General features: G+C 47.2%; 1 protein-coding gene across 17 annotated transcripts in view; it reads right to left on the reverse strand.

The window, feature by feature from the left end:
- Window positions 1-459: 459 nt before the first annotated feature.
- The window catches only part of KIF9 (kinesin family member 9), a 59127-nt gene continuing 44172 nt past the window's right edge, over window positions 460-15414 (reverse strand). For 11 of the 17 annotated variants that reach the window (XM_077992477.1, XM_077992476.1, XM_015131099.3 and 8 more), the window contains 4 exons: window positions 14480-14656; window positions 14071-14186; window positions 13568-13672; window positions 5742-6444 (listed from right to left, as the gene is read on the reverse strand). In XM_077992477.1, coding sequence (XP_077848603.1) covers window positions 6394-6444; window positions 13568-13672; window positions 14071-14186; window positions 14480-14656 — 449 coding nt within the window. In that variant the 3' untranslated portion in view covers window positions 5742-6393. Of the gene's footprint in view, window positions 591-5185; window positions 5257-5741; window positions 6445-13567; window positions 13673-14070; window positions 14187-14462; window positions 14657-15414 lie in introns of those variants that run through there. The other 6 variants (XM_015131092.3, XM_015131104.3, XM_015131096.3 and 3 more) reach the window with 3 other exon arrangements.

Below are 15414 nucleotides of genomic sequence, written 5' to 3' on the forward strand. Positions count from 1 at the left end.
GCAGTTCTCCTGCCTCAGCCTCCCGAGTAGCTGGGACTACAGGCGTGTGCCACCAGGCCTGGCTAATTTTTTGTAGTTTTGATTAGCCAGGCAGGGTGGCATGCGCCTATAACACCCAGCTAATTTTTTTTTTTTTAATTTTTAGTAGAGATGGGGTTTTACCATGTTGGCCAGGCTGGTCTCGAACTCCTGGCGTCAAGTGATCCGCCTGCCTCGGCCTCCCAAAGTGCTGGGATTACAGGTGTGAGCCACTGCGCCCGGCCAGAGATTGGTCTTAAAATGCCATGACAGACAGCATTAATTGGAGAGAGATAATATTGGCCCAAATGCTGCCTCTTCAAATCCAAAATCCATTTTAGGGAGTGGAGAGGGAGCCTAACATTGGTTGTATGTGTGCATGCATGTATATGTATGTGCGTGTGTGTGTGTGTACAAGCTAATCACCTATCAAACATAATGCTGGGTACATTTGCATCTTTATTATTACAGTTATTGTTACTGTCATGGCTGTTTCAATTGGTTGAGGACCTGCTGTGCACTTCACATACATTAATTCCTTCATTCCACAAAGCCCTATGGTGATCATGGTTCTATATACAAGGAAAGAAAAGCAGAGAAATTAGACAACTTACTCAACGTCAAATGTCAGTAAGATACAGAATCCCAATCTAAACTCAGGTGTCTCTGGGCCCAACGCCTGTGATCTGTCCCTATTTTGTATTGCTTCATAAAAGTGCAATCCACTGACCAACAATCAAGCCCAGACTCCCTGGGCCCAGCTAGTGTGGACCAGGTGGATTGGAACTTCCTCACAGTGCCAGAGGAAATAGCAGTAGAGGTATCTGAGCCCTTTGGATTAAAGATAATGGAACATAGGGGGGACTCTCCAGAGCTTTTTGTCCTACCTTGAATCTCAGACCTTTAGAAAGAAACTTTGGGTGCTATCCTGATTCAACCGTATCCTTTTCATTATACTTTTGTAATATATATTATTAAAAATATAGGCCAGGTGCAGTAGCTCATGCCTATAATCCCAGCACTTTGGGAGGCCAAGGTGGGAGTATCACTTGAGCCTAGGAGTTCAAGACCAGCCTGGGCAATATAGTGAGAACCTGTTTCTATAGAAAGTAAAAAAAAAAAAAAATTAGCCAGGATTTTTAGTGGGATGATCACTTGAGCCCAGGGAGGTCAAGGCTGCAGTGAGCTGGGATCATGCCACTGCACTCCAGCCTGGGTGAGCGTGAGAGCCTGTCTCAAAAAATAAATAAATAAATAAAAATTAAAGCTGTTAAAGTAATGTTATATATATCATATATATTCTTTTTTATGCTTTTTTGTTTTCTTACTTTTCTCCTCAAATTCCTCTTACATACACACACACACACACACACACACACACACACACACACACACACAGGGTCTCACTCTGTTGTCAGGCTGGAGTGCAACTATGCCCAGCTAATTTTTTATTTTATTTTTATAGACATGGGATTTTGCCATGTTGCCCAGGCTAGTCTCGAACTTCTGAGCTCAAGCAATCCTCCTACCTCAGCCACTCAAAGTGCCAGGATTACAGTCATGAGTCACTGCGCCCAGCCTAAATATTTTAAGATGTTATCACTTCATTGACAAGTCCACAAACAATATATCAACATTTTTTTCTTTGGCTCCATTCGTGTATGTGTGGATTTGGGTGTTTATGCCGGGAAGTCCTGGGAAAGTTCCATTTAGTGGAAAACATGCCCCAAAGGAGTTGTTCTACCCAAAGGGGAGAAAGTTGAGATACTAATCCACTGATTTATTGGTTGAGGGTTGCTCCTAAAGGTGTCCTTAACTCCCTGGCATTTGGAACTACCCTGAAGCAGATGAACACCTATGTAGACAAAGCCTTTATATGGAAAGTTGCAGATGCTTTCACTAGGAAACCATTAGCGGGAATGGCAAGTGCAAGGGACTGTGTCAAGGCATGACAGCATCTGCTACAGAATGTGACATTTAAAGCCGGGCATGGTGGCTCATGCCTATAATCCCAGCACTTTGGGAGGCTGAGGCGGGCAGACCACTTGAGGTCAGGAGTTTGAGACCAGCCTGGCCAACATGGTGAAAAACCCAGCCTCTACTAAAAAAAAAAAAAAAAATTAGCTGGGTGTGGTGGTGCATGCCTGTAATCCCAGCTACTCGGAGGCTGACGTGTGAGAATCGCTTGAACCCGGGAGGCAGAGGTTGCAGTGAACTGAGATTGCACCACTGCACTCCAGCCTGGCAAGAGAGTGAAACTCTGTCTCAAAACAGGGCTGGGCGCGGTGACTCACGCCTGTAATCCCAGCACTTTGGGAGGCTGAGGCACGCGGATCACCAGGTCAGGCGTTTGAGACCAGCCTGGCCAAGAGACCAGCCTGGCCAATATGGTGAAACCTCATCTCTACTAAAAATACAAAAATTTGCTGGGTGTGGTGGCATTGTGCCTGTAATTCCAGCTACTCGGAAGGCTGAGGCAGGAGAATTGCTTGAACCGGGGAGACAGAGGTTGCAATGAGCCAAGATTGCGCCATTGCACTGCAGCCTGGGAGACAGAGCAAGATTCAGACTCAAAAAAAAAAAAAAAGTGACATTTAAGCAAGGACTCAGGAAAGTGAATCATGTGGACATGTAGGGAAAGAATGTTTTAGGCAGAGGAAACAGCCATTGCAAAGGCCCCAAAGCAGGAGCTGTCTGTCTAGCATGTTGGGAGGAAAAGCAAGGAAGCCCATGTGGCTGGAGTAGAGTGAGCAAGGGGAGAGTAGATGAGACAAGAGTAGAGAAATCATAGAAGTCACAATTATATAGGATCTTGTGGGATGTTTTAAGGAATTGGGTTTCACTCTGAGCAAAATAGGAAACCATTAAAAACTTGAAAAGAAGTGTAATGTGATCTAACATATTTCAGAAGGTCAACCAGAGCCAGACATGGTGGTTCACACTTGTAATCCTACCTACTCTAGAGGCTGACATGGGAGGATTGCTTGAACCCAGGAGTTTGAGGATGCAGTGAGCTAGGATCATGCCACTGCTCTCCAGCCTGAGCAAAGAGTAACACCTTGCCTCTGGGGGGGAAAAAAAAAAAAAAAGGTTCAGCCAGGCTGCTGTTCTGGAAATAGCAAAAGGGGAAGTCAGGAGACAGGAAGCTGTTGTCTTGCTGTCTTCTTCCAGGCAAGAAGTGGTAAGAAGTGGTTAGATTTTGAATATAGTAGGAGGGTAAAGCCTACTGAATTTCTGGACAGATTCAGTGTGAGGAGTGAGAGAAAAGAGGAATGAAGTACAAAACTAAGGATTTTAGCCTGAGCAATTAGGCTAAGGAAGGTTATGGGTAAAGTATGTTTAGGGAGACAATTAGACATTTGGCTTTCTAGCTCACCTCTTCACCAGTGATGAAGCCTTCAGGGTGCCATTTTTATTTAGGCAGTCCCATTTCCAACTTCCTATATGGCATGAACCAAAGTCTTAATTCTCATACTTATGTGGACATTTAACTCTCAAAAGTAACAATCCACTCACATACCTTCTCCTGGTCCCTAGAAGCCATAGCCAGTTCACATACTGACCACTCAGGTTTTCAGTTCCTCCTTTACCTCCGGCTCCTGACAGTTCTCTTTCTTTCTTGCAAATTTTACTTTGTGCAGTCGTCCCTTGGTATACATGTGGGATTGGCTCCAGGGCCCCTTGCATATGCCAAAATCCACACATAAGTCCTGCACTCAGCCCTGCGGAATCTGCACGTACAAAAAGTTGACTCTCCACATATGCGGATTTTGCATCCCTTGAATACTGTATTTTCAATCCACCTTTGGTTGAAAAAATCCCATGTATAAGTGGACTTGTGCATTTCAAACCCATGGTGTTCAAGGGTCAACTGTATTTCTTTTCTCTTTTTCTTTTTTTGAGACAAAATCTCACTCTGTTCCCCAGGATGGAGTGCAGCGGCGTCATCTCAGCTCATTGCAGCCTCCGCCTCCCAGGTTCAAGCAATTCTTGTGTCTCAGCCTCCCAAGTAGCTGGGATTACAGGCATGCACCACCACACCCGGCTAATTTTTGTATTTTTAGTAGAGACATGTTTTTGCCATGTTTGTCAGGCTGGTCTCAAACTCCTGGCCTCAAGTGATCCACCTACCTCAGCCTTCCAAAGTGCTGGGATTACAGGTGTGGACCACTGCACACAGCCTCAAGGGTCAATTGTATTTAAAAGAATGTTATACTTTAGTCAGCACCTCTATTTGTAGCAGGAATGTTTTCAGGTTATCTCACCTGTCATGTTGTTGCAACTGGAAGTCCCCCCAGGGGTGACTTGGATGGTCAAATTAACTTGGCAGGAATTATTTTCTGGAACGACAGACCCATCTGAATGAACACAACACCCCCTACCTTCCTGCCATGTTGGAAGCATCGACTCCTGGAAGCATTAGTCAGGGGAAGAGAAAGGAGCTGGAGCAGGGAGAGGGCAGAGCCTTCAAGGCAATCCTATCACTTTCTTCAACAAAATCCATGTCCATCTGCTGATGGGCTAAAGAGCAGAATCACAGGGTTTTTGATTGGATAGATGCTATCCAGTTCAACCTTCAACTGGGTGCAACCTCCTTGTCAGACAGCCTATTGCTGCAGGGCCCTCACTAATGACTTCATGCCAGGACTGTTCTCATTTTAAGCCTCTTCTTATTTTGAGATAACAATCTTGGCCAGGCGAGGTGGCTCACACCTGTAATCCCTCGGCACTTTGGGAGGCTGAGGTGGGAGGATCGCTTGAGCCCAGAAGTTTTGAGACCATTCTGGACAACATAGTGAGACTCCATCTCCACAAAAAATTTAAAAACTAGCCAGGCATGGTGGTGCGCACCTGTAGTCCCAGCTACTTAGGAGGCTGGGGTGGGAGGATTGAGCCCAGGAGGTTCAGGCTGCAATGAGGTGTAATGGCACCACTGCACTCCAGCCTGGATGACAGAGTGACACCCTGTCTCAACAACAACAACAACAACAAAACAAAGCTTTGGGAAAAATGTTTGCAACTCATTCAGCCCACATCCTCTTGCTTTCCCTTCTACCTGGCAGCCCCTCATGGCCTCTTTCACATTTCTCTTCCTCTTCAGGTAAGGAGACCTAGTTCCTTCCATCTTTTCTCATACAAAGTGGTCCCAGAGTTGGATATTACCCACCAGAAGTGATGTATTTTTCTCTCACAGCTTCCCATGACAGGGCTGCCAGGTGAGCAGAACCTCCTCTCCCACTGTTGGAAGAATAACAGCAACCTCAAAGGCCTGATGAGGGTGTCAGATGGGGGAGCACCCACAGAGTGCCAGGCCAAGGCCTTGACCCACAAGAACAGAAGAGGGGGTGAGATAGAATTCCAAGGAAGTGCTGAAACTTTTCACTCAGTGGAGGCTCAGTTTACCAACCTAGGGGCGTATTAGTCAGCCTGGAAGGCCCCAGAGGGCCTGAGTTTGTTCTCTGAGCAAAGTAGTGAACTCTTTCCCTTTGGTGCCACCACCAAGGGCCCAAGCTGCAGCCTGATAACTTGACAGAGAGTGATATCTTCTCTCTTCCCTGCTCAGCTCTGACAGCGATCCCAGTTCCTATTCAGGGTAAATCATCCACTTTCACTTCTGCTCAGCGCAGCCTACACAGAGAGAGAATGAGGGGAGGGGAGGCACCTGGCCGTGCATGCTGTGTAGGGAAGGCTGTGGTGTTCTGGAAACACACAGAGGACATGTCTCCCAGAAGCTGCTCATTTATTCCCTGGTACATGGAGCCAGCTCTGCCTCATCCCTTTCTGGGCTCTGTGGCTAGACCTTATCTTCCCCTGGTTGCCAAATGAAGGAGGGCCTCCTCCTGTCTTCTTCACTGGCTCAGAAACACAGAAAAGATGTGTTGAGAGAACTTAGGGTCTGAGGGAGCTGTGAGAAGCAGAGCTCCTCAGACTGAGCTTCCCACCCCCACCCTAGGATGTCTATCCAGGAAAGGGGCTGACCAGTGGGACAAAGGCCTGCCAGGAGGAGCCTGGCTGAGCTACTTTTCTGCTTTCCTACTTGAGACTCAGTTCTGACCTCACACATACATAGAGAAGATGTCCTTTCAGACAGGAAATAAGACAAAGTTCTCAGATGAGCACTAAAAGTCTAAACTAGAAAGTTATTTTATCCTGTCCCTGCATATAAGACAGTGAATTAAAACCCAAAGTGCTCTGTGAAGAGGAGCAAGGTTGTCCTTGGAGGATACTCCTCCCAGCATGCAGGCCATATGTGTTCTCTGTCTTGGGTCCCAGCCTTGGAGTAGAAGGGCTGCAGCTCTAGGCAGGTGGTTGAGCAGCTCCACTACAGTAGGTTAGAGTTGCTGGTCTTGTCCTTTAAGGTATGGTGATGAGGTTCTATTTTCTATGTGCCTGCTGGAGACCCATCATGGTTTTCAAGTAATTATGCTGGACACAGAGGGAGGAGAAAACAGGAACTTATTATGAGGGATAGACTTAGCAGGGACTCAGACCAGGCCACTCACATTCACCCTATCATTCCTCCTGCAAACATCACAGGTTGTGGACAAGGATTCCTTCTGAGTAGCCCCAATTCTGTGAGAAATAACATTCCATTCAAACTCTTTCATTCTTTTATCCTAAAGAAAGTGTGTAAAACTATTTTAAAACAGTCTGGCAGGCATATTTGAAAGGAGGCATGTAGGTCTCAAGGGCATACTTGAGAGTTTCTGACAGGGAACAGGTTCAGAAAGAAAAGAAGAGGGTTCTATCTCCAGAGGAGTTAGGGGCCAGGTATTCAGAAGGGCCCTCTCTTTGCCACTGCAATCAATCAGATGTTCACAAATTATACCTTTTTAATGCATTGCTAGGCTCTTAGAAAGCAGGTGAAAACTGTGGGCTGAAACAGAAACAGTGGGCTATAAGCCAGCAAATGCTAAAACTAGCTTGGAACATGGAATCTTAGGTTCCCCACAAAGTAGGAGTCTGAACGGAAGCTCCCGTATTAAACTGGAATTCTTGAAGAGGGTTAAAATGGTCCTGGGTTGGTAATGCCCTACAGCTAACTGCAGAAAGCAAGTGCAAACCTTTTCAGTGGGAAAATAATTTCAATTTATGTGTTCAGGTCTCCTTGAGCTTAAGTTCAGTCAAACACAAGCTCATGATTTCAATACACACACATACACACACACACACACGCCACCGTCAAGCCACCATGAGACTCAGTAAAACAGGAAACAGATTTTGACCATGAAAAATCTGATCTATACATTTCCTATATAAAAATATATATTTAAATAACTATAACATAGAATTGAAAGAACATGGAATGGTTCAAGTATAATATTTGCATAAAAAGTTTGTGCATGGACATATCTTAAACATTAAAAATGGCCAATACAGAGAATTCTAGAGATTGGGGAATGATGACAGAATAGAGTTTTGACTGTAGAAATACAGGATTCCTCTGCTTAATGATTTAGAATTTGTTTATTTTTTTGAGACACAGTCTCTGTCACCTAGGCTGGAATACAGTGGCACAATCTCGGCTCACTACAACCTCCGCCTCCCAGGTTTAAGTGATTCTCCTGCCTCATCCTCCTGAGTAGCTGGGATTACACATGTGCACCACCATCCCCGGCTAGTTTTTGTGTTTTTAGTAAAGACAAGGTTTCATCATGTTGGCCAGGCTGGTCTTGAATTCCTGACCTTAAGTGATCCGCCCACCTCAGTCTCCCAAAGTGCTGGGATTACAGGCATGAGCCACCAGGCCTGGTGAGTTGCACATTTTAAATGGGCGAATTGTATGGTATGCAAATTCTATCTCAATAAAGCTTTTTAAAAAGCATAAAATAAGGATTTATTTAAAATAACTAGCTGGGCATAGGGGCTCACGCCCATCATCCCAGCACTTTGGGAAGCTGAGGTGAGAGGATTGCTTGAGCCCAGGATATCAAGGCTGCAGTGAGCTATGATCGTGTCACTGCACTCCCTCCAGCTTGGGTGACAGAGCAAGACCTTGTCAAAAAAAAAGAGTAAGTCCTCGTGCAGTGGCTCATGCCTGTAATCCCAGCAATTTGGCAGGCCCAGGCAGCAGGATCCCCCGAGTCTAGGAACTGGAGACCAGCCTGAGCAACAAAGGGAGACCCTATCTCTATTTAAAAAATTGTTTTTAATTAAAAAGAAAACGCCAGGCGCGGTGGCCCACGCCTGTAACCCCAGCACTTTGGGAGGCCGAAGTGGGCAGATCACCTGAGGTTGGAAGTTTGAGACCAGCCTGACCAACAGGAAAAACCCCATCTCTACTAAAAATACAAAATTAGCCAGGAGTGGTGGCGCATGCCTGTAATCCCAGCTACTTGGGAGGCTGAGGCAGGAGAATCGCTTGAACTCAGGAGGCAGAGGTTGCAGTGAGCCAAGACTGTGCCATTGCTCCAGCCTGGGCAACAAGAGCAAAACTCCATCTCAAATAAATAAATAAATAAATAAGAAAAAGAAAAGAGGCCAGGCTGAGGCCAGAGAATGGTGTGAACCCGGGAGGCGGAGCTTGCAGTGAGCCGAGATCACGCCATAGCACTCCAGCCTGGGGCAACATAGCGAGACTCTATCTCAAAAAAAAAAAAAAAAAAGAAAAGAAAAGAAAGAAAAAAATAAGACCAAGCATATTTGAAGGAGAACCAAATACAATGTTTAGATGTAGGAGATGAAACACAACTGAAGAGCGTATTAATAAACTAAAAGAGGAATCTAAGGAAGCTACCAGGCCAGGCGTGGTGGCTCATGCCTGTAATCCCAGCACTTTGGGAGGCCAAAGTGCACGGATCATGTGGTCAGGAGTTCAAGACCAGCCTGGCCAACATGGTGAAACCCTGTTTCTACTAAAAACACTAACATTAGCCAGGTGTGGTGGCGTGCACCTGTAATCCCAGCTACTCAGGAGGCTGAGGCAGGAGAATTGCTTAAACCTGGGAGGCGGAGGTTGCAATGAGCCAAGATCACACCATTGCACTCCAGCCTGGGCGGCAGAGGAAGACTCCATCTTGGGCGGGAAAAAAAGAAATTACCCAGGCTGGGCATGGTGGCTCATGCCTCTAATCCCAGCACTTTGGGAAGTCAAGGCAGGTGGATCATGAGGTCAGGAGTTTGAGACCAGCCTGGCCAACATGGTGAAACCCTGTCTGTATTAAAAATACAAAAATTAGCCAGGTATGGTGGCACACGCCTATAATCCCAGCTACTTGGGAGGCTGAGGCAGGAGAATCCCTTAGAACCCAGCGGGTGGAGGCTGCAGTGAGCTGAGATTGTGGCATTTCACTTCAGCCTGGGTGAAAGAGCAAAACTCCGTCTCAAAAAAAAAGTTACCTAAATTACAGCATAGAGAGATGAGGAGCTGGAAGAAACGTAAGATATTTTAAGAGATACAGAGGACAGAATGAAATAAAATACATCTAATCAGAGTCCTAGGAATGAGAATAGAAAGAAAAGGGAGGCAGTATGCAAAAAGATAACAGTTTCAATATCCCTTTCATGATTGAGGAAAAAAATACACATTCAATGAATAGGAACAGAAAAGAACATCTTCAACCTAATAAAGAGCAGGTTCTAAAGTAAAGCCTGTAAGTGTGCTACCCCAAGTGTGGTCCTGGACTAGCAGCATGGACATCATCTGGGAGTTTATTCAAAATATAGAATCTCAGGCTCCATCAGTATCTGCTTTTTTTTTTTTTTTTTTTTTTTTTTAGACAGAGTCTCTCTTCATTGCCCAGGTTGGAGTGCAGTGGTGCAAGTTTGGCTCACTGCAACCTCCACCTCCCTGGTTTAAGAGATTCTCACGCCTCAGCCTCCCAAGAGCTGGGATTACAGGCATGCACCACCACAGCTGGCTAATTTTTGTATTTTTAGTAGAGATGGGGTTTCACCACATTAGCCAGGCTGGTCTTGAACTCCTGGCCTCAAGTGATCTGCCCGCCTCAGCCTCCCAAAGTACTGGGATTATAGGCATAAGCTATTGCTACCGGCCATCTGCATTCTGAAAAGACCGCCGGTGATTTGTGTGCACAGCACAGGATGAGACATGCTGCTCTATGGGACCTTCAGAATCCATGTAAGAAACCCCTATGCTTAAGCCTCTCTGGATGGGCTTCAGCTCCTCACAACCATCAGGTCAGTGAAGATGTCAGTTTAATCCTAAATGTAAAGAGTGAAGTCAACTGGGGGAAATGATGACACAAAATCCAGAAACTAAGAAAAAGAAGACCGATAAACTCGTGCCATGGTCTAAATGTCAGTGTCTCCCCAAAATTCGTATGTTGAAAGCTAACCCCCATGGCAATGCTATGAAGAGGTGAGGCCTTTGAGAAGTGACAGGTCTTGAGGGTTCTACCCTCAGGGATGGGATTAGTGCCCTATAAAAGGGGCCTGAGGGAGCTCGTTAGTTTATTGCACTTCTGCTGTGTAAGGACACAACTAGAAGGCACCACCTCTGAAGTGGAGGGCAAACCCTTACTAGCCCATATCTGCTGATGCCTTGATGTTACACTTGCCAGCTTCCAGAACTGTGAGCAATACATTTCTGCTGTTTTTTTTTTTTTTTTTTTTTTTTTGATGGAGTCTCACTCTGTCTCCCAGGCTGGAATGCAGTGGCACGATCTCGGCTCATCGCAAACTCCACCTCCCCGGTTCAAGCAATTCTCCTCCCTCAGCCTCCCAAATAGCTGGAACTACAGGCATGCGCCACCAGGCCCAGCTAATTTTTGTATTTTTAGTAGAGATGGGGTTTCATCATGTTGGCCAGGCTGGTCTCGAACTCCTGACCTCAAGTGATCCACTCACCTCGGTCTCCCAAAGTGCTGGGATTACAGGCATGAGCCACTGCGCCCAGCCCATTTCTGCTGTTTAGAAGTTCCCCAGTCTAAGGTATTTTGTTACAGCAGCCTAAATGGACTAAGCTTGATTTCTTAAAAATAACAAAATACCTACCAAAAACCATAAGGAAAGTCAAAAGACAAATGACAAACAGGAAAAAATAGTTGTAAATCATATCACAAAGAGCTAACTTCTTGGTCAGGTGCAGTGGCTCATATCTGTAATCCCAGCACTTTGGGAGGCCAAGGTGGGTGGATGATCTGAGGTCAGGAGTTCGAGACCAGCCTGGCCAATACAGTGAAACTCCGTCTCTACTTAAAATACAAAAAAATTAGCTGGGTGTGGTTGCGGGTGCCTGTAGTCCCAGTTATTCAGGAGGCTGAGGCAGGAGAATAGTTTGAGCCCAGAGGCAGAAGTTGCAGTGAGCCAAGATTGTGCCACTACACTCCAGCCTGGGTGACAGAGTGAGACTCTGTCTCAAAAAAAGAAAAAAAAAAAAATCCTAAAAATTAGTAAGAAAAAACTGGCCAGGTACAATGGCTCATGTCTGTGATCCCAGCACTTTGGGAGGCCAGGGCAGGCGGATCACTTGAGCCCAGGTGCTTGAGACCAGCCTAGGCAACATGGCAAAACCCCATCTCTACCAAAAAAAATAAATAAATAAAATTTAGCTGGGCATGTGGTGCATGCCTAGAGTCCCAGCTATTCGGGAGGCTGAGGTGGGAGGATTGCTTCAATCTGTGAGGTCGAGGCTGTAATGAGCCATGATCATGCCAGTGCACTCTAGCCTGGGCAACAGAGTGCAACACTGTCTCAAAAGAAAAAAAAAGGAAAAAAAAAAAAAGGACACAGAAGCACCTATAGGTTGACATGGCATGTTCTTATGATCTTCAGGATGTGTTGCTAAGTAGAAAAAGCAAGATGCAGAAAACTGAGGGGAAGCCAGGCACAGTGGCTCACATCTGTAATCCCAGCACTTTGGGAGGCCGAAGTGGGTGGATCACTTGAGGTCAGGAGTTCAAGACCAGCCTGACCAACATGGTGAACCCCCATCTCTACTAAAAATACAAAAAAGTAGCCGGGCATGATGGCATACCTGTAATCCCAGCTACTCAGGAGGCTGAGGCGGGAGAATCACTTGAACCCGGGAGGCGGAGGTTGCAGTGAGCTAAGATCACACCACTGCACTCCAGCCTGGGTAATAAGAGTGAAATTCTGTACCCCCCAACAAAAAAAAAAAAAGAAAGAGAGAGAGGGAGAGAATGGAAGGAAGGAAGGAAGGAAGGAAGGGAGAAAACTGAGGGAAACGCTAGAAACAAGTGATGGGGTGCCCTGTCAGAGGGGTTGCCAGGATCTGAAGCAAGTGACAGGGGTGCCCTATCAGAGGGGGTTGCCGGGAGCTGATGGAAGGTGACAGTGTTTGTACTTTCTTTTTTATTTTTGGAGACGGAGTCTCTCACTCTGTCACCCAGGCTGGAGTGTAATGGTGCAATCTCTGCTCACTGCAACCTCCGCCTCCCAGGTTCCAGCAATTGTCCTGCCTCAGCCTCCCCAGTGGCTGGGACTACAGGAGCACACTGCCACACCCAGCTAAGTTTTTGTATTTTAGTAGAGACAGGGTTTCACCATGTTGCCCAGGCTGGTCTCGAACTCCTGAGCTCAGGCAATACACCTGGTTCAGCTGCCCAAAGTGCTGGAATTACAGGCTTGAGCCACCGTGCCCAGCCAGAGCCACTGTGCCCAGCATTTTTTTTTCTTTTTTTTATATAGAGTTTCGTTTTATTGCACAGGCTGGAGTAAAGGTGGTATGATCTTGGCTCACTGCAACCTCTACCTCCCAGGTTCAAGCGATTCTCCTGCCTCAGCCTCCTGAGTAGCTGGGATTACAAACATGTGCCACCACGCCTGGCTAATTTTTTGTATTTTTAGTAGAGACAGGGTTTCATCATGTTGCCCAGGCTGGTCTTGAACTCCTGACCTCAAGTGATCCACCCACCTCAGCCTCCCAAAGTGCTTGGATTACAGGCGTGAGCCACCGTGCCCAGCCATGTACTTTCACGCTTTCTTAATGTTTGAAACACCTGAATGTATCACCTATTGAGTATGTTAATAAATAACTACAAAAATATTTATGAAAGAATGAACTCACTTGGGCATCTGCCCTGTGTGCATCTGCCACTTGCTGTATAAGCACTGCCTCTGCACGAACAGGAGTGTGCAGTGCACAGGGCCCTCTGTGTTCTAGCTCTAGGCCAGGCCTTAGTAGAGTGGAGACCCTCTGCACCAGCCTAACCTGCTCGAGGAGGAGAGTACCCCACCCAATCTATAGCTAACACCATGTCTAGCTATGCCTCAGCTGCATGTGATCCTCTGTCCCCTGCCACCTGTGCAGAGTGGACCCTGTTGGTCCTCCCTGACAGGTGGAAGCCTCAGGGGATCCCTGGGCTTTGTGCTGCAAACCATACATAGGCTAGTCAGTACTGACCAGCCATGTCTTGGCCTGGCCATGGTTGGTGGGACTCCTCTAGGGTCCAGCCCAATCGCAGTCCAGTTGGCAGAAGACACTCACTGACTGAGGGTGACTAATCTCCTTGGAATGGCATCACTCCTCCCTTACTTCTCTAAAGTAGGGAATATGATCCTGGGTTTCCTAGTCATGAGGTCACTGAGGCCCCCAGCCTCCTGGAGACATAGGCCTCTGAGTTACCTTCTGCTCTGTCTTGACTTTGGCATTGTAGAAGGAGATGGAATCAGGGCCCTCAGGAAGCACCCTCTGCTGCAGCTGGCTGAATTTGTCCTGGTCATCTTCTCCCTGGGGGAGGAGAGTCTCTTTAGCATGGTATTGTCAGGATATACCCTAGCAGAGCCTGTGATGGGCATCAGGGCGGTTTGTGCCATACACCCCCATACCAAAAGGGCATCTCACAGCCCTCCAGCCCCCATGTCTGTCAGTGTTCCCACAGACAACCTGTAACTGCTGCCTGAGCAGGATGAACTGCTTTAGAAAGGTGGCAGTAGCAAGAGTGGTATTTTCCCCCATCCCTTGGTAACCGAGGAGAGACCTGTACCTGCCCACCTGCCTGGGCTGGCTATGGAGAGGCTGGGTGCACCACACACACTGCCATGTTTGTGATGAGAACAGAGATCAAGGGGCACTGCCCATTGCCCCATGCTTAACCACTGCCACACTCCTGCCCTTGTGCTGCTCACCAGAGACACAATCCTGTTCACAGGGACCATGCCTGGCCGGATGCTGCCGCCTGGCTTCAATGCCATCTGCATGTCCTCAGGGATGACAAAGGACTCATTGTACCAGATGTCAAATTCTACAAGGAGGTGAGGAGACAGAACCTGAGGAAGCTGGGAAGGGCTGTGTGCTCTCATCTGTCTTATATCTGTTGCAGACTCACCACCTGTTTACTTTCTGCTCCAGGGTCTTACCCTGTCCCCATCTCCATCTCTGGCCCTCACAGTCCTGGGAACCACACATCTGAAGCCCCTGCCCAGCCCCTGGCTCTGCCAGAGAGAAACTCTGAGGGTGCTTCCAGAACTCAGGCTGTGGCCTCTCCCTGAGCCTCCTTGTACCTCAGGTGGCGGCCAACCTTCCCAACTGTCGCACCCATGAGCAGGCGGTGGCGACACTGATCCACTAGGTGCTGGCAATACTGGATCTCAGCCCTGAGGTCACGCAGGTCCTGGTACTCGCTACGGTACTGCTTCTTGAGGTCTTTGAGCTTCAGGATCAGCAGGAATTCCTCCTCATCGATGATCATCAGCCCCTTGTTTTCATATTCACCTGCAAGGTGATAGAAGAAGTCAGGAAATGAGGTGTCCACCTGAAATTGGGGGAGGAAGGGATTCCAGAAGGCGGGCACAGAGCTGGCAAATCATGAAGACAGGAGACCACAGGCAGGGCTGGGTCATGGCAAGGAGATGGGTAAAGCACAAGAAGGCCAGGCTGCCAGGGCATAATCTCACAGGGAGGGGAGCTCAGCTAAGTGGGGCCACACTGGCATTTTAGGACAAACAGGAGCAGACGGCAGGGGAAGGTGCAGAAGGCCCATGCTCCATGCTTATTTTATTTAAAACTCTATTAGTCAAAGATATTTAGTAAGCACCCCTAGTATACAAATGTCTGTTTTTCTTGTAAATTACATCTACAAACTGCCATCACTGGCTAGTACTACAAGGCACTTGGGCAAGGCTCCTTATTAATAACAGCAGATGTTCAAATTGTCTCTTGCTGATTCCCACATCCACCAGCTACTTTTTTTTTTTTCCTTTTTGAGATGGAATCTTGCCTTGTTGCCCAGGCTAGAGTGCAGTGGCACAATCTCAACTCACTGCAACCTCCATCTCCCGGGTTCAAGCGATTCTCCTCCCTCAGCCTCCTGAATAACTGGGATTATAGGCATGTACCACCACGCCCAGCTAAGTTTTGTAGTTTTAGCAGAGACGGGGTTTCACCATGTTGCCCAGGCTGGTCTTGAATTCCTGACCTCAGGTGATCCGCCCACCTCAGCCTCCCAAAGTGGTGGGATTACAGGCGTGAGC

Source organism: Macaca mulatta, chromosome 2 (genome assembly GCF_049350105.2).
Source record: "Macaca mulatta isolate MMU2019108-1 chromosome 2, T2T-MMU8v2.0, whole genome shotgun sequence".
NCBI classification, from domain to species: domain Eukaryota; kingdom Metazoa; phylum Chordata; class Mammalia; order Primates; family Cercopithecidae; genus Macaca; species Macaca mulatta.